Source organism: Somniosus microcephalus, chromosome 29, assembly GCF_052327205.1.
Source record: "Somniosus microcephalus isolate GS21.2 chromosome 29, FLI_Smic_1.0, whole genome shotgun sequence".
NCBI classification, from domain to species: Eukaryota; Metazoa; Chordata; class Chondrichthyes; order Squaliformes; family Somniosidae; genus Somniosus; species Somniosus microcephalus.
Window position 1 is genome coordinate 15,242,481 of NC_141015.1, and position 19,867 is coordinate 15,262,347.

Sequence of the window (19,867 nt, forward strand, 5' to 3'; positions counted from 1 at the left end):
CGGAGGAATAAAAATCTTCAGTTACAAAGTGGTCGGTGCTCTAACTGAGCTAACTGGAATTTAGAGGAATGCAGATTCCTTTAGAATTGAAGCAATGAGATGAAAGTTTTCATTTTTTAAATTATTATTAATGGTACTGAACTCAAGACGGTCTCATCCTACATATCAAAGATTCTCGAACATGGAGTTTTCTAGTAGTAATTCAACAATATTGCTTAATGAAAAACCACCATTGTACGGTATTTGCAATCCCTGTAGGGTCCTAACAAGGTCCCTTTGCTTTCTTGGCAGTTACCGATCCGATTTAGATGCTGTGACATCATGTTGGTGGCAAGATTCACTTGTCTGAGGAGTTTACCGGCACTGAACCTGCAGCCTGTTCTCACCCAGGAGAGTCCAGCATGGAAGAGTCGCAACCTGAAGGTTACTCGGTGGCTTCTGCAACCCAAGCAGGTGAATCCAAGTTGTCAGTCACTTAGAAATAAATTAAAGTGATTCAATTAATGGTGCTGTGTCCACTTGAAAAAGTATCAGCGTGTGATTTAAAGGGAAATTGGAGAAGATGGAGTTCCCATGACTTGCTGCTCCTGTCCAGTCTTGTCTATCCTGTCATAGCCAGAGAATCTCTTGCAATGGCTTCACTTTGCTCCCCCAAGACATTACCTTGCAGTCCCCCAAGGTTCTATCCTTGGTCCCCCTCATATTTCTCATCTACCTATACACTGACAACATCCAGCGCTACCACTTGCCTCGGCCACTCTGCTCTGTGTTAGATTGCTTGTCCAACAGCCAGTCCTGGATGAGCCACGATTTCATTACCCTTACAGCTGCCGCAGACTTTTCAGGAGCTTTTGAGCAGCAACTTCCAGTTCCCAGAGGTCTTTTTGGGCGCGGTGCCCTCTACAAGGCACCTGTGGTGTGTGAGCAAGCAGCAGCGTTTCTCTTCAACCAGTCAGATTGAAGAAACCTCACTGACACGTGGAGTCTAAACCAGGAAATACAAATTAGAATATTTACTTCAATGTAAAATCATGTACAGAAAGCAAAATAGAGGGAAAGAAAGATGGGATTAAGAGAGAGATAAGAGGCAGATTATTTTGCAGTCTCCAACAACAATTAAATTCTGAAGGAATGAGACTCCATACTTGTAAAATTAAATTTTCAGGGACAGACTGGTTGCTTGGCAATTAAGACTTATCACGCTGTTAAAAATTCACTTACACCTGAATGCACTAACCCTAACTTTTTCTGCCGTCTTTAGTGGGTAAGTACAGCATCTTCACGCCCTTGCGTGTATTTCAATGCCGAATCAATCAACGAGGTACCGGTGTATAAGCTTGTGGAAAAGCAGGGCAAATCAGACAGCAACTTCCAGATTTCCACATTTAACTGTGCATGTGCGGACTCTGGAAGTTGCTGTCCAATTCATTCCATAATAACGGTGAGCGCTGTTAGCCTCACAGTTGTTCTTAATGCAAAATCATTGTCTTCAGCCCTTGCCACAAACTCTGTTTCCTCATTACCGATGCCATCCTCCTCATTGGCCACTATCAGGCTGCACCAAACAGTTCTGAGAGACTTCAAGGTGCGGGCCAAGGTGACTAAAGGCACTGCCACTGCTGGTGGAGTACACAATGGGGAGGACACAGTAGACCAGAGTTAAGAGTGGAGGATGTGGGCAGGGAAGGGGGGCTGAAGGAGGTGGCCAGGGTTGAACGAAGCTGTGGATGGGTTTGTCGATGAAGACTTTGAAGTCGACTCACTGAAGGCTGGGGAGCCCTTGGAGATTGACTAGGTTAAGGGCAAAAGATCTCCGGACTTGAGTAGAATAAGAAGCGAACTATAGAGTTCTGGGTGAAATAACAACAGAAAATGCTGGAAAAACTCAGCAGGCCAGGCAACATCCGTGGAGAGAAATTAGTGACGACGTTTCGGGTCGAAACCCTTTTTCAAAACTGGAAAGGAAATAAAATAGATCGAAAGGAGGGCTGGGGAGGGAACAAAAGAAGTGAATAGACATTAAGAGGTATTCAAAACCAGACGAGATGCTAATAGGACAGTGGAGACAAAAGACAGCTCAGATTAGGTGTGAAGTGTACTGGCAGGATGAGAGACAGCTGCCATGTGGGAGAGAGAAGAGAGGAAAAAAAAGGAAAAGTAGGGGGGGAAGGGAAGACCCAAAACAAAGGGGGTGGAAAAAAATATAAGTAAAAATGTAATAGGGGCCGAGGTTATGATCTGAAATTGTTGAACTCGATATTGAGTCCAGAGTGCTGTAAAGTGCCTAATCGGAAGATGAGGTGCTGTTCCTCGAGTTTACGTTGAGCTTCTGTGGAACAATGCAAGAGGCCGAGGACGGTGAGGTCCGAGTGGAAATGGAGCGGTGAATTGAAATGACAGGCGACCGGAAGCTCGTGGTCACCCTTACGGACTGAACGGAGGTGTTCCGCAAAGCGGTCACCCGATCTGCGTTTGGTCTGGGTCAGCTCATTGGCGGTTGTGGAGCGAGAAAGCTGGATATTGTCAGTGACCTATCAAAACTGACCCCACGCTATGGATAATATTGAAGGGCAACCTCAACATGGAATGCAAGTGGGCAAAGATGGCTGCTGCCCTTCAAGGAGCTGACCCTGTAGAAAGTGGCATTTCTCTCGCTTGGGATTCCAAATACCACACGACAGTATTCACTGTAATGTTCCCCAGTGTCTCACTACCAGAGCTGTTTGGACTGGAGTTCTGTAGGACCACTCGATTGGTCCTCTCCCAGTGATTGGAACTAAGGGTGTGATAGTTAACTAGAATAACTTGCTATAGACTGCTAATTAACGGGCTTCATTGAGGCGCAGCACAATATGTAAACTGGTATTAGTTAGTCACTGCATTCATTGCTGGCTGTAACTGCTAATAATTGCAAGCCCAACAGAGAAGGCAAGTTCAAATATTGAAGTGTATGTTGGCTGTATAAATGATGGAGTTTGGAGGGGGGCCCCCTCACTTTTTGTCCATATTTGTGTGTCTGTCTCTCACTTCACAATGCACACTACTGAACCAGTAATAACATTCTTCCCTTTTCCAGAATTATGCCACCAAGTCGCGTGTTGGTGTGCGGCGGACAAAAACAATGCGTGAAAAGATGAAGGAAGCAATGTTCAGCCCTTCATTGAAGACTGCAGCCAAATGTAAGACTGAGATTTAAGAGAATGTCCTTGTGAAAATATCCATGGTTTTAAACACGAGGCAGTGGTGTGTGTGGTCACCTGATGTTACTATATTGTAAAAGAAATGTACTTGCGACAGCTTGGCACTCCACTCATTAACATAAGGCATGTCAGCACCGGGAAATTGAGCACTTTGTGTCCGCCCAGTGTCTATCTGTGTTGTATTTAATGGTTCGTCCTCTGACTCCCCCACCCACCCCCCACCCCCCATCAGTTTGAGCTTTTCACAGCTCCCTGTTCTCTTTTTCTGTTCCTTCTCTGTATCTGTGATCTCCTCCATCATCCAATCCTGTGTTCATTAGCTTTCTTCAGAGCGCACAACATTCATTCCTCCGGGCGATAGTGGAATCACTTCACCTTGATCTCCATGGAGCATGGAAACTCAGATTTCTTTCAAAGCTGTTTTTCTTCCTGCAGGTTCATCAAATAGCTTGCAAGTTAGGTCCACCCTTAATCCTCATATTTTGATATTCTTGGTCTTGCCTCTTATTTTAAATGGAGCCCTCACAGCACCTCTATCTATAATATGATAACCCTGCCTGCATGAAGATTGGTTTCCTTCATGCCAGAAAAATTACTTTTCTCTGCGCAGCTCTGAAGTCTGAATCTTGCTGAACTCTTCCCATATTGGCAGGCTGTGCCAGCGCCACCCTCGCACTCCTGGGCAGGATACAAGAACAAAGCTTGTCAGCAGTTAAATGATCCTCTCCCTTCCACTCCCTCTATCCATTGTAACCGTCTCTGAATTTACTCTGTACTACTGTGACCATTGCTCCTCTTCAGTTTTCCTCTCTTCCTCCTAAGTTGCAAATTCAGCCCTACGCACTCGTCCCCTCTCTGTTAAAACAAAACTCATCACATCAGCTCCTAATCGTAACTCATTCTTTTCCCAGATGTCAAAATTATTTAATCCTTGCTTTGCTCAAATACCTCTTCCGATCTAGTCTTATAAAAACAGAACTTAACTAATCACTGCTTCCTGATTTACCTCCTCTCCCACCTAATCTTGACAACTTTCATGATGTCCTGCAGCTCGGGTGCTTGGCTCTTTATCTAGGTTTCTTGGTTTTTTTTTTGAGAGAAGTGTCAATATTGAGAACATCCAGGTCAGGTACAGCATGGGTTACATGAACATCCAAGTTCTGTCTACTGTATGGGCTGCTCCCAAGTTAGATGCAAGGTAAAGCTTTATACCATTCCTATAATATGCTTTAACTTGTCTGACTTCAGCAGTATTTACTACCTTGGTGACCCTTGAGTAAGATTGTCCATTAAATTTGTATTATGGGCCATTATGTACTGTGGACCAGTATCCATAGGAGCCAAGCAGGCTAGATTGTCTCAAATCTACATTTAATGTGTGTGAAAGGCTCTGAACTGACACACTGTGTTGCCTGATGTGCTCCTTGGACCTTTGGATTGTACTGATAGTCAGTTAGCTTGTAACACATGTTCTGACAAATCTGAACTGTTGTGTTTCAGTTGACAACACTGGAAGATTGTTTGTAGCTGGAGGAGCAGCTGTTGGTCTTGGAGCACTTTGTTACTATGGATTGGGAATGTCCAATGAGATTGGAGCCATTGAGAGAGCTGTGTAAGTATATAGCGCTCAGCGAGCAGCCTTGTGGAACAATGGGACAATATGTCAGAAATTTAGCTTGAACTTCTCAAGAATATTGTTGATTTTAAACGATTGGGTTGTTTATCTGCATGTAAAGTTCAGGGTATATGTTCAGCTTTCAGTCTTCACAATATGGTAAAGATTTCTTGCCCTTCCCTCTTTCTCCCCCTTCCCTCCCCCCACGACGCGCCTATCCACCGCGCTCCCTCTCCCCCCCACCGCGCGCCCCCTCTCCTCTCCCCTCCCCACACCGCGCGCCCCCTCTTCTCCCCCTCCCCGCACCGTGCGCCCCGCAACACCAACATGCAGCCTACCTTGAGCCAATGGTAACTGATATTTGAGCAGAGTGCTAAACGTTAGACTATTTGATCACTGGGTGGAGGGAGGTGAAGCAACACAGATCACAACTGAGCCCGGCCCTGTACCTCATACGGTCCCCACTGAGCCCAGCCCTGTACCTCGTACGGTCCCCACTGAGCCCGGCCCTGTACCTCGTACGGTCCCCACTGAGCCCGGCCCTGTACCTCGTACGGTCCCCACTGAGCCCGGCCCTGTACCTCGTACGGTCCCCACTGAGCCCGGCCCTGTACCTCGTACGGTCCCCACTGAGCCCGGCCCTGTACCTCGTACGGTCCCCACTGAGCCCGGCCCTGTACCTCGTACGGTCCCCACTGAGCCCGGCCCTGTACCTCGTACGGTCCCCACTGAGCCCGGCCCTGTACCTCGTACGGTCCCCACTGAGCCCGGCCCTGTACCTCGTACGGTCCCCACTGAGCCCGGCCCTGTACCTCGTACGGTCCCCACTGAGCCCGGCCCTGTACCTCGTACGGTCCCCGCTGAGCCCGGCCCTGTACCTCGTACGGTCCCCACTGAGCCCGGCCCTGTACCTCGTACGGTCCCCACTGAGCCCGGCCCTGTACCTCGTACGGTCCCCACTGAGCCCGGCCCTGTACCTCGTACAATGCCCAGTGTTGGCTTTGCAGTAGAGGTCACTGGATGGTGATCAGCAGTAGGAATCCTAGCTCCCGCACTCCAGCCCTGCCCCACTTGAGCAAGAGACAGAGGCTAATTGTAGGAGGTGCACTACCACCCTAGCTGTGACCAGCATGGGGATCAAACTTGGGACCTTCTAGAGTAGCCCACAGGGCATTTAGTTTACAGGCTCCTTGTTATGGTTCTGTGTATTTAAAAAAAAAAAAAAAAAAGTAATATCCTCCCACTGTTGTGACATTTTAACTTTTAGTCTGCACAGCAAGCTTTTGACAACTTCAAGATGCAAACTTTGGGTTCTTTGGAATTAATTAAAGGTGTAGACAAAATAAACATCAATATTTAACATCACTAATTCTACAAGGAGAACAAAGCCTAAAACTTGGAGGGAGGATGAAAAGACAGTTTAGATTTAATTACTTTGTGCAAAAGTTGGTCAGTGTTTGGCTGGGGACAGAGGTCTGGGATATGTACTCTGGTGGAAAACCCGAGGTCTCATGGAATATGATGCTTCCTTGACACTGGGACCAGACAGATGGACGAAAATGGTCTCTTCGTCGTGTACATTCCTATGTAACTGTCATGAATTATTGCAGGCAAAGTTGACAAAATTGGCTAACTATGTGTGAAGAGCTTTGTACAGTGGGAGGCAGCACCTCAAATCATTTTACTAAGGTTACTACTTTGAGATTAATATTACTTGTAGTGATTGTAAATTTTAAGTTGTCCTTTATGGAGGAAGGAAAGAAAAGTTCACCTCCTTTGCCAGGATCATTGTGGGCTGGGAAGAGAAGTGAGGAGAACTTGTGCTCCAAGATAACACAAACTCGGCTCTTTCAGATGGCCCCATTTCATTTATCTCTGGCTCTTTGTTGTGTTCCCTTGCCCCATGTTTCAGAGGGCAGACCAGTGTTGCTGTTAAATCAGCTGCCAAGGGGCATGCCGAGTGGCACAGGTTAACTTGCGTGGGGAAGCACAGGGAGAACTTGCTTCCTGCCACTGCCCTACCCTACTGGAACATTTCTTTCACTGGCTCAAGCCTCCAGGGACCTTGCCCTCCGAGGCATCTGGTTTACTGGTTCAGGTGTTAACATGCAGGGACAACAAGCAATTGGGAAAGCAAATGGTATGTTAGCCTTTATTACAAAGGAATTGGACTATAAGGCTAAAGAAGTCTTACTGCAATTCTACAGGGCCTTGGTGAGACCACACCTGGAGTATTGTGTACAGTTTTGGTCTCCTTACCTAAGGAACGGTATACTTGCCATAGAGGGAGTGCAACGAAGGTTCACTAGGACTGATTCCTGGGATGGGGGGATTATCCTGAGGAGAGATTGAGTAGACTAGGCTTATATTCTCTAGAGTTTAGAAGAATGAGAGGTGATCTAATTGAAGCATATAAAATTCTTAAGGGCTTGACAGGGTAGATGCTGGGAGGATGTTTCCGCTGGCTGGAGAGTCTGGAACACGGGGTCACAGTCTCAGAATAAGGGGTCGGCCATTTAGGACTGAGATGAGAAATTTCTTCACTCAGAGGGTGGTGAATCTTTGGAATTCTCTGCCCCAGAGGGCTGTGGAGGCTCAGTCGTTCTGTATATTCAAGACAGAGATCGATAGATTTTTGGGACTCGAGGGATATGGGGATAGCGTGGGAAGGTGGAGTTGAGGTAGAAGATCATCTAGGATCTTATTGAATGGCGGAGCAGGCTCGAGGGGCCGAATGGCCGACTCCTCCTATTTCTTATGTCCTTAAGTTAGGTAAGTGAAAGAAAAGAAGAAAAAAAGTCCCCAGCTTTTCTCTTCCCCAAAGATGTTGATCGTTGCTGGGCTGCAGTTCCACAAGTGCCAACAGCCCACCAGTACCCCAGACACGTGGCCATTCTTCATCTGTGACTCGGCAGTGATTGTTGGTGGGATATTGAGCCATGGAGGGCGTCGCAACCAAGCTTGATCCTGTTTTCGCCCAACCTCGACACAGTTTTGCTTTTGTCAATGCAAATAGCCAGAGACAATTCTTACAGTTACATTGAAGATGGCAGTTTTCGATAAGATGTTTAATCCTAACTATCACCAAGCTGCGACTGGCCTTTGAAGTAGAGATGAGGCTAAAACTAATGATTTCTATGACAAAAGTAAAACTACTCGGTAATCTACAACTTCTGGGACAGATGTTGGAAACTGAAGCTGATGAATAAGGTTTTAGTGATTTTAAATTCCAGATTATTTCACATGGCCTAGAGCTGCCTGGGAAGAACAAAAACAACTGACATTTTCAGAAAAAGAATTATTGAAAAGTCTAGAGTAAAAATCTGGAATGCAAAATTAAATCTGGATATTCTTTTTCCCCCAGGCCAAAATCAAAATTCAGGAACAAAATTCTGGATTAAAATTAGCACTACATTTCCTGTAAAGCAAACAACTAAAATATGATCAAAATCCACAAAAGTGACGAGTGTAAAACTAAAACTGCAATTATTTCTAGGATTGAAATAATACTGTTATACAGTCCTTCTTTAGCATGGTCCTTCTTGAGCTGTCTGCGGCCTTTGACATGGCTGGCCACCCCATCCTCCTCCAACGCCTCTCCTCTGTTGTCCAGCTGCACTCGCCTGGTTCCATTCTTATCTATCTAATCGTAGCCAGAGAATCACCTGCAACGGCTTCTCTTCCCACTCCTGCACCATTACCTCTGGTGTCCCCTCAAGATCTATCCTTGGCCCCCTCCTATTTCTCATCTACATGCGACATCATCTGAAAACACAGCGTCAGGTTCCACATGCACACTGACAACACCCAGCTCCACCTCTCCCGACCGCTTCACTATCTCTAAATTGTCAGATTGTTCGTCCGACATCCAGTAATGGATGAGCAGAAATTTTCTCCACCTAACTATTGGGAAGACCGAAGCCATTGTCTTCGGTCCCCGCCACAAACTTTGTTCCCTCGCCACCAACTCATTCCTCTCCCTGGCAACTGTCTGAGGCTGAACCAGACTGTTCACAACCAGATTGGTCGTATTTGACCCTAAGATGAGCTTCTGACCACATATCTGCTCCATCACTAAGACCGCCTAATTCCACCTCCATAACATCGCTCGACTCCACCCCTTGCCTCAGCTTATCTGTTTCTGAAACCCTCGTCCATGCCTTTGTTACACACAGAAACCCCACAGTGCAGATAGAGGCCATTTCGGCTCATCGAGCCTGCACCGACACATATCCCACCCGATCCCCGTAACCCCTACACCAACACATATCCCACTCTATCCCCGTAACCCCACGTATTTAATCCCCCTAACACTAAGGGTCAATTTATCATAGCCAATCAACCTAACCCGCAGATCTTTGGACTGTGGGAGGAAACCGAAGCACCCGGAGGAAACCCACGCAAACACGGGGAGAATGTCTGTGTGGAGTTTGCACAGTCACCCGAGGCCGGATTCGAACCCGGGTCCCTGGCGCTGTGAGGCAACAGTGCTAACCACTATGCCACCGTGCTGCCCCTCCTCTAGACTTGACTAATCCAACGCACTCCTGGCCGGCCTCACATCTTCCACCCTCCATAAACTTAAGCTCATCCGAAACTCTGCTTCCCGTGTCCTAACTCGCACCAAGTCACATTCACCTATCACATCTGTGCTCACTAACCTACATTGGCTCCTGGTTGAACAACACTTTTTTTTAAACATTCTCATCCTTGTTTTCAAATCCCTCCATGGCCTCGCCCCTCCCTATCTCTGTAACCTCCTCCAGCCCTACAACCCTCCGAGGTATCTGCGCTCCTCCAATTCTGGCCTCTTGATTTTAATCGCTCCACCGTTGGTGGCCGTGTCTTCAGCTACCGAGGCCCTAAGCTCGAATTCCCTACCTAAACCTCTCCTCCTTTAAGACGCTCCTTAAAACCTACCTCTTTGGCCAAGCTTTTGGTCAACTGCCCTAATATCTCCTTATGTGGCTCAATGTCAGATTTTGTTTGATAATCGCTCCTGTGAAGCACCTTGGGAGGTTTTACTATGTTAAAGGTGCTATATAAATGCAAGTTGTTGTTGGTCACTTGGTAGCTATCAGTTCCAGGGTTCCTGGCTGGTTGTTAGCCCTTCCCTAACCAGAGACCAGTTGTAACACCCAAATACTATTATGACTGAGATCAGCTAACTCAACACGGCATCGAAGCTGGGACTTCCTTGGACTGTTTGATCGAGCGTTACAGTAGCTGGTGTCCTTACCCACTCGCTATTGGGAGGGGGGTGGTGCGGGCAGAGAAATATTTTCATCCAGAATCTGGTCTTATGCAATGCCACTAACTCGATGATCTGTCCTGCAGCATCTGGCCACAGTATGTGAAGGAGAGGATCCATGCCACATATATGTACTTTTCAGGAAGTGTAGGGCTGACTGCACTGTCTGCTGTGGCGATCAGCAGATCACCAGCCATCATGAATCTTATGACGAAGAGTTCCTTGCTGGTAAGTTGTTGAGCGCAATCACAAGCACTTATTTCCTATTCGGTAACAGTGAAGTCACTTAGCAAAGCCTCCATGATAATGTTATGCTGATGTTTGATGCGTAAATACCTTTGAGGATAGTTTGTTAAACCATCTTGAAGATTTTCTCCCCTGTAAGAAGGGATTGTCACACACCTTTTTATTTTGTAAAATATTTGCTAATTGTGAATTATTCATTATCCCATGTTATACACAATTTTATTGAGCCAGCCAATTCTGATGAGTTTGTAAATGCTTCACTAGTTTTACATATTGGCAGACTTTACCCTGACTGTGTAAACTATCCCAGACCCCAAGTGAACCCTTCCCACTGAAGGAAGACAAATTTATATCCATACTGTGTTTTTCAAGTTTCTGATATTTATTTAACACTTTCTGATCTTGTTGCTATCTTCTGGTACAAATCCTAACCATTTAGGTTAGTGCCGGCCAAATAGATAGAGGTCTCTTTAAATCTCAGAACACTTGCATGTAACACATGATGGCCCAGAAATTCGGGTCGGAGGCTTCCCGCGGGTGCAAGCCTCTGATCTGCACTTACCTAGCGCGCCGGCCGTTGAGCTGTGGGCCCGCATGGGATTCCGATCCTGGGCCTCCTCCAGCTGCCGGCGCGCAGTGCTTGCGTATCCCGGGGCGCAGTTAGTTCGAAGTGTCCCCTGGGATCATGTGGGCCATGGAGAGCCAATGGTAGCAGGGAATCTGTATTCATAGATTTGACAGGAAGACCTGTCAAATCTATGAATACAATTCAGCCCCAAAACATCACTAAAACTTCAAATAATTTTATTTTTAAAATAACTATAAATTACATAAATTTAAATTGTTTAAAAGTTATTTTTTGAAAAAATTAATCACAGTTTTTAACGGGGCTAAAAATAAACTTCCCTTTCTTTAAAGTATTTAAAAATAATAAACCTGTGGAAAAAATGTTTTAATTTTACTTAATTCACCACTTACCTTGTTAAAAGCAGGCCTTGCGACTGCTTTTTAGAAGCGTAGCTCCTGGAGACTTGCCCTCCCGGAAAACCCTGCAAAAAAAAAACAGAAGTTCCAGGCGTACGTGCTGCCTCTCCGGTGCACGCGTTCGACCTCTGAACCCCTTCCTTTAAGGGAACGGAAGTTCTGGTTTCCCGTACATGCGCAGTGCATGCACGAAACCGGCACTTTCATTGGGCCTACGTGTGAGTACCCAGTGCGCACTCACCTGTGGGGACCCGAAGTTCTGGCCCATTATCCCCATCACGTGCATATTGGTGGCGTCTGAGGTTAAAGGGAACCAGAGTGAAGAGAACTAGGCATGTCAGTAATACTTACCTACTGGGTATTTGTTGAGCCAAGGAGTCTTACTCAGGCTAGTAACTGAACAGCCACAGTGCTCTGCCTCCTCCTATGTAGGGAACCCTAAGGCATTGTTTCAACTCCTCCTGTTGGGGTGTAGTTGACATAATTTAAATCCACTGCAGAACACCATTTTGGAGATCTCGCTCTGCTGACACAGTTTCAAGTAGTACCTCATTGGTAGATCTGTATTTGATTTCAATGCCCTATTTGCCATTGTGGAGCAGTGTAAATCCAGTAATTAAAACTAAGCATAACAGGGCTTTAAAACAATTTAGTTGTTGGTGTTGGTAACTCTACCGTACACTCGTGCTTAAGGTACATACATGCACACCTCTGTTTTTAACGAGGTCACTGAGAAATGTTTTATTTGTGGTTGAATTAATTTATTAATTGTTGAAAAGGAATTCTAATTTTTGTTTTGGTCAGTAGTTCTGTGAAACTTCTCACAAACTGCATTATACTTGTTTGTTTTTAAGGATCAAATTAAAAAGATTGTTGTCCGATTCCTAGAGATGGTTGGTGTGTAGCATTCTGCAGTTTGGTTTATGCATGGTATTAGAAATGTATTGTTTTTCTCCTCATTGTTAACAGGCAATAGGAGCAACATTTGCAGCAATGATAGGAGCAGGCATTTTGGTGAGATCTCTACCCTATGAAAAAGGGCTGAATGCTAAGCACCTGGCCTGGATGTTACATGCTGGTGAGATGTGTTGACTGTTTGGTTTACAGTAAACTGATTAATATCTCTTAAAATTTTGGACAAAGCAATTTCATAACAAAATTATATTAGTATTCGCACAATGTACTTTCAAGGACCTTTTGTTAATTTGGATGTTTTGTCATCCAAAGCTAATTTTAATGGGAAGCAGGATGTTTCAGCATGAACTGAGTTTTGGTGGTATTTGGAAACTGGGATTTACCAAGCTGTGTTTTTGTATTTATTCAGGTGTGATGGGAGCTGTGGTTGCTCCATTGACCCTTCTTGGTGGCCCCATCCTGACCAGAGCCGCCTGGTACACAGCAGGTATTGTGGGTGGTCTCTCCACTGTTGCTATGTGTGCCCCCAGTGAAAAGTTCCTGAACATGGGTGGACCATTGGCTGTTGGGCTGGGGTTGGTTTTTGCTTCCTCCATAGGTAAGTGACTTGGGTGAGTGTGTGTGTGTGTGTCTGAGGTTTTAATCCATTTGTGGCCCAATTCTCATTGGTAAATTCATGTACTCTTTCAGGCTCCATGTTCCTGCCCCCTACCTCTGCATTCGGTGCTGGTCTGTATTCTGTGGCTATCTATGGAGGCCTGGTGCTTTTTGGCATGTTCCTGCTGTATGATACCCAGAAGGTGATTACACGTGCAGAGAACTACCCAGCGTATGGTGGTAGGAAATTTGATCCCATTAATGCGTAAGTATTGTGCTTTTTTCTTTGAAGGAACTTACATTTCTATAACGCCTTTCACATCCTCTGGACACCGGAAGCACTTTACAGCCATTTAAGTACTGTTAAAGTTTTGTCACTGTTGTATTGTAGGGAAGCAGACTGCAGTGAGATTAATGACAAGATCATCTGTATTAATGATGTTGGTTGAGGGATAACTGTTGGCCAAGTCACCAGGAAAACTTCCCTGCTCTTTGAGTAGTGCCGTGGGATCTTTTATACTCACATAGGAGGGCAGGGGAGGCCTTGTTGTTATTATCTCATTATTAAAGGAACGAAATGTCCTGAAATTTATTCCATGGAATACACCAGTAATTTCAGAACCAAAGCACCATGCATACACCACCTATTTCTCATCTACATGCTGCTCTTCGGTGACATCATCCAAAGACATGACGTCAGGCTTCACATGTATGCTGATGACACCCAGCTCTACCTCTCCTGACCCCACCACTGCCTTTGTGTTGTCAGGCAGCTTGTCTGACATCTAGTCCCGGGTGAGCGCAATATCTTCCAATTAAACATTGTGAAGACCGAAGCCATCATCTTCACCCCCACCGTGAACTCTGTTCGCACGCCACCGACTCCATCCCCCTCACTAGCCATTGTCTCAGGCTGAACCAGACTATTCACACCCTTGGCATCCTATTTGACCCTGAGCTGAGCTTCTGACCCCATATCCTCTCCATTACAAAGACTGCCTACTTTCACCTACATAACATCGCATTTCTTTGCTCCTGCCTCAGTTCATCCGTGCTTTTGTTACCTCCAGAATCGACTACTCCAACGCTCTCCTGGCCATCTTCCACCCTCCATAAACTTGAGCTCATCCAGAACTATGCTCGTATCCTAACTCGCACCAAGTCCCGTTCAGCCCTCAGCTCTGTGCTCATTGACCTACATTGGCTCCCAGTCCACCAACCCCGTGATTTTAAAATTCTCATTCCCATGTTCCGATCCCTCCGTGGCCTCGCCCCTCTAACTTTCTCCAGCCCTACAGTCCTCCAATAACTCTGCGTTCCTCCAACTCTGGCCTCCTGTGCATCCCCTACTCCCTTTGCCCACTATTGGCGGCCGTGCCTTCAGCTGTCTAGGCCCTAAGCTCTAGAGTTCCCTCCCGAAGCCCCTCCACCTCTCTCCTAATTAAGATGCTCCTTAAAACCTACCTCTTTGACTAAGCTTTAAGTCACCCTTTCTAATATCTCCTTCACAAAAGCAAAATGTTGCAAATGCTGGAAATCTGAAATAAAAATAGAAACTGCTGGAAACACTCAGGCCAGGCAGCATCTGTGGAGAGAGAAACAGAGTTAACGTTTCAGGTCGATGACCTTTCACCCTCACTCTCTGAGCCAATGAGAGCACCTCTACTGAGACCCCAATTGAGATATGCTGAGATCTGTACTTTAGTCAAGCATGAAGTTACTTTGTTTGATCAGTTAGTGTTAACATTTGTGCTTTGTTGTAGATGCATGGGGATTTACATGGATACGTTAAACATCTTCATTCGAGTCGTAGCTATACTGTCAAGCAGTGGCACCAGCGGGAGGAAGTGATGGGAAAAGAGACTGACTGAATGCCGAGGACTTCCTGCAAATCTGCTTTCCAAAGTGTATAAATTGTGTGATCACGGGGCTGTAGCTGCTAATCGGAAGGAACCAAGCATAACCCTCTGCTGAAAGAGTTAATGATAAAGGGACGTTGGATTGACCTGGAGCTTTGCACCTCCTTTGTTCTCTGCAAAGAATAAAATCGAAGTCCTAATGAGATATATTGTGTTCTGTGTATAAAAGATTTCCATGTGTAAATGAGAGAGGCAATATTAATATATTTTAAAGATTAGAAAACATTTTTAACACTGCAGGAAAATGGCTAACGTGTTTGAACCGCTTCCATTTTAATAAAGTCTTATCAGTTCTAACTGAGATTAATAGTTGTAACATGAAAAAGATGTAGCAAAACTTCTGGCCCTTTTATTTCCCTCCAATGTTGTGGGAGAAAGGTGACAGCGTGCATTTGAATGTGGCTAGCTGCCTTGAGCTGAAAGACTGCAACCACTCTGAGCTTCAAGTGCATACACTGCTCATGTGACCATTCTGTGTTTGGATGACTGGGTGTCAAATATCTACTCTTGGGACAACCTTCAGTTGTAGATGGCCATGTACCAGATTCCCCACAAGAACATGAGCAATAGGAGCAGGAGAAGGCCGTACAGCCCCTCGAGCCTGCTCCGGCCATTCAATAAGATCATAGCTGATTTTCTACCTCAACTCCACAATCTTGCCCTATCCCAATATCTCTTGATTCCCTTAGTACAGGAAACTCCCGATTTACCGGCACCTAAATAACCGGAAATCTCTGTTAACCGGCAAAATTCAGGAGTAGGTTCAGGTAAGTTTTACTTCATATTAGTGGCTATTCCTGCATCTGTGGCTGTGTAACCGGGGTTCCTGCACCTGTTGCTAAGCAACAGGGAAGCCTAGATTTGTTGCTGTGTACGGAGCTCTTGTACCTTTTACTATACCTCTAATCCGGACTTTTTGATAAACCGGCACCACGCCGGTCCCGTTGGTGCTGGATAAAAAAGAGTTTCCTGTACCCAAAAATCTATCTTGGTCTTTAATATACTCAGCAACTGAGCATCCACAGCCCTCTGGGGTAGAGAATGCCAAAGATTCACCACCCTCTGGGTGAAGATATTTCTCCTCATCTCAGTCCTAAATGGCCGACCCCTTTATTGTGCAACCACTTAGTTCTAGATTCTCCAGCCAGGGAAAACAGCCTCTCAGCATCTATACTATCAAGCACTCTTAAGAATCTTATATGTTTCAATGAGATCACCTCCTTCTAAACTCCAGAGAATATAGGCCCATATGCTCACTAAACCCTTTGTATAGGGAGATTCCACGGGTTCTGAGTGAGCTCTTTTGGGCTTCTATAAGCAAAGCTACACTTCCATTTATGCATAGCACTTGACCACACAACGGCACAGGGAAGCTTGTGGAGCAAGTGACTGCCATTCTGTATGACAGCCATTTTCTGTCTGCTGGTGATGCTCATGTGTGAATGTAAACTGCTGCCCAGGAATTCTTGGGTTCCCTTTGGGAGCGATGAGGCATAGCAGTTCTTTGAGAACCAGCAGCAGAACCTTAACAATCCGTAAAATGGGTCAATCCAACCTGGGCAATGCTGCATTGTGTCATGAAAAAGGGAGTTTGGGAAAAGGCTCGCCCAGTTACTCATTGGAATTTAGAAGAATGAGAGGTGATATTGAAACATGTAAGATAGTGAGGGGGCTCGATAAGGTAGATGCAGAGGATGTTTCCCCTCGGTAAATCTAGAACTCTGGCATAGTCTGAGAATAAAGGGTCGCCCTTTTAGAACTGAGATGAGGAAATTCTTAGAGGGTCGTAAATCTGTGGAATTCTCTGCCCCAGAGAGCCGTGGAGGCTGGGTCATTAAATACATTTAAGGTGGAGATGGACAGATTTTTGCAAGGTAAGGGAGTGAAGGGTTATGGGGAGCGGGCAGGGAAGTGGATTTAAGCCCACGATCAGCCATGATCTCATTGAATGGCGGAGCAGGCGCAAGGGCCCAAGTGGCCTATTCCTGCTCCTATTTCTTATGTTTCCCTGGTCCCCCTTGTAGAGGGCAGATCACTCTAGGCCAGCTTGGCTGCTTCCCATTTGGAAGTTTCCCCAGAAGAGTTCTGTTCCCATTTCAGCACCAACATCCCTCACGTTAATGAGCACAGCATTTATAAAAAAGTATGCCTCAGACAGACCCCTTGGAACAAGGTTTGATTTGGAGGCTACAAAGTCTCCGTATATAAGGATTGCTCATTCTGCATTACTTTGCTTTGGCAGTAGCAGCAGCCAGGTGCTCCCAGCTCTATTCTGTACACTTCAAAATGAGCATGCAAGGGACACCGAGCCTGGGCTAAAGGTGCCTTTGTTCAAATAGCTCGATGGGTAAATGTGTGTGATGTAGCACTGAACAAGATGATACCACAGACACTGGTCTGTGTCGATTTAGCTCGGTGTTGGCTGTACAATTAGCCTCCGTACGACCCCCGGCACTGCGTCGAGTGAGGGGGGAATTGGCCAGAATTTTCTGTTGTAATTGCTATGCAGTTATCCTTGCTGAAAATGTGTGTGTGTGTTGGTTGGTGAGGACAGGGAAACATAAGCCCAAATAATTGAACAGCCCACCAACACTTGGATACCTCAGAAGACTCCACTGACAGCTGTTGGAGAAGAAACTGCTATTACCATGTTGAAAGAAATACCAATCAGCATCAGTCACTTGCATGCTCTCCATTCTGTGTGCTTTTAAATTTAACATCAAAGGATCTTGGTTAAAGGTGCCAACTGCTAAACCTCCGCTGATGGTTCAGTGAGCAAATACATTGCATGCTGTTACACTGACCACATCAATGGCTTTGACAGCCAAGGAGGATCCCACTGGTCATCCATCAGGTACTGACAGCTGAATAGAAAGAAAAGAAACACTTGCATTTCTATAGCGCCTTTTACAACCTCAGGACGTCCCAAAGCGCTTCACAGCCAATGAAGTACTTTTGAAATGCAATCACTGTTGTGGGAAACGCAGCAGCCAATTTTCGCACAGCAAGCTCCCCCAAACAGCAATGTGATAATCTGTTTCAGTATTGGCCAGGACACCAGGGATAACTCCTCTACTTTGAAATAGAGCCGTAGGATCTTTTACATCCACCGGAGAGAGCAGAAGGGGTCCTCAGTTTAACATCTCATCCAAAAGACAGCACTGCACTCCCTCAGTACTGCACTGGAGCATCAGCCTAGATTTTGTGCTTAAGTCGCTGAGAGTGCTACTTGAACCCACAACCTGCTGATTCAGAGGTGAGAGTGCTACTGTACTGAGCCACAGCTGACAAGGTGAAGTCAGGTCAACATACCCATCTGATAATAGTGTTTCTATGTGCATAGTTGAGTTCTGCATTTACCCTTTTCTTTGAGGGATGAGGTCTCTGATAACACCGGCAAGTTTGCAGGGAGACCCTTGTAAGTCCTCTCAGTTGCAGGATGATTTGCGTGTTGTTGGAGACCAAGTGATAAATTTGATATCTCTTGGATGTTGCTAGTTCTCTAGTGGACTGAAGAGGGGGCTGTTTTGCGAGCGATGGGGATCAGAAGAGGTTTTCTTGTTTTTGGCTGCAACTTCAACCTATGGCCCAGAATTTGCTGCCAAGATAACGAGGAATTTAACGGTGCTCGCTGTTCTTAATGTGTAAATCGCCCAGCAACTGGTGGCGAGGACGAGCTACTCCGTCAAATGTGAATCACCACAAGTTGCTGGACGATTTGTGCCGCTCCTCCTCCGTTAACCTCGCAGAAACGGCAGCTCGCTGTCAACCTCCCCGTCAGTTTCAAGAAACTGCTGCATTTGTGCATTAATTGCCCATTAAACTCACCGCAGAAAGTTAGGGCTGGAACTTAACAACGTAATTACCTTTTTAATAACAAGATTCACTCAATGCCACTCAACCTCTCCGGCCCATAAAGGGACAATTTAAACTGTGGAGCCTCAGTCCTGCAGGTGGTAAATGGTTAGAGATTTTAAAAAGTACAAATTTTTAATTTTACATTTTTTTCCTTACTTTTCCTTTCTGTTTCTTTTTCTCACTTAATCCAATTTTTCTTTCTTTATTTCTCTTTCTGTATCTAATTTGACTCTAATTTCCCCTATTTCCTTCTCCGTCGTTCCGCTGTCTCTTTCTCAATCTTTAAATCTCATTGGTTAAGGAGAAAGACTGTTGGTCCCATCGTTCACCAAGGTCCCAGATGCCCCGTTGCCCTCGTTATCAGCTCACACGTCCAGCAACTTACAGGGCAAAAAATATTGGAGCTGCAGGGTGAGGGAAAAAGTCTAACTAATGGGCACGCTGCGAGATACCCCACACCAGCAAAATCTGGGCCAATATGTTCTTGTATAGCTGAGCTTAGAATAAGTACTAAATGGTTTTATCGGCAGTACAGGTGCTTAAAATTTGTTTTTCTGAAGCTTGTTTGTCATTAGATGGGCACTTTCGGTGTTGATCTTGTACTCTTCTTCCAGGAGAGACACAGATGAGATTGGGTTTAGTTTAGTGATGTAAGGCCCTTAGGGACTGTACCTGGTTCCTTCGCCCTTGTTAAGGAAGCGATTTAAAAAAATGTTTAAATTTGTTCATGGGATGTGGGCGTCGCTGGCAAGGCCAGCATTTATTGCCCATCCCTAATTGCCCTTGAGCAGGTGGTGGTGAGCCGCCTTCTTGAACCGCTGCAGTCCGTGTGGTGAAGGTACTCCCACAGTGCTGTTAGGGAGGGAGTTCCAGGATTTTGACCCAGCGACGATGAAGGATCAGCGATGTACTTCTAAGTCGGGATGGTGTGTAACTTGGAGGGGAACTTGGGGATGGTGGTGTTCCCATGCGTCTGCTGCCCTTGTCCTTCTAGGTGGAAGAGGTTTGGGAGGTGCTGCCGAAGAAACCTTGGTGAGTTGCTGCAGTGCATCTTGTAGATGGTACACACTGCAGCCACGGTACGCCGGTGGTGGAGGGAGTGAATGTTTAAGGTGGTGGATGGGGAGCCAATCAAGCGGGCTGCTTTGTCCTGGATGATGTCGAGCTTCTTGAGTGTTGTTGGAGCTGCACTCATCCAGGCAATGGAGAGTATTCCATCACACTCCTTACTTGTGCCTTGTAGATGGTGGAAAGGCTTTGGGGAGTCAGGAGGTGAGACACC

The 19,867-nt window shown here is 45.9% G+C and overlaps 1 protein-coding gene across 1 annotated transcript; it reads left to right on the forward strand.

The window, feature by feature from the left end:
- Positions 1 to 271: 271 nt before the first annotated feature.
- On the forward strand, positions 272 to 14,872 carry ghitm (growth hormone inducible transmembrane protein). The gene is made up of 8 exons (XM_085970224.1): positions 272 to 453; positions 3,077 to 3,179; positions 4,701 to 4,812; positions 10,153 to 10,294; positions 12,266 to 12,374; positions 12,621 to 12,809; positions 12,902 to 13,073; positions 14,572 to 14,872. Exons 1-8 carry the CDS (start codon positions 322 to 324, stop codon positions 14,657 to 14,659), a joined length of 1,047 nt encoding a protein of 348 aa, XP_085826350.1. The 5' UTR covers positions 272 to 321; the 3' UTR covers positions 14,660 to 14,872.
- Positions 14,873 to 19,867: the final 4,995 nt, after the last annotated feature.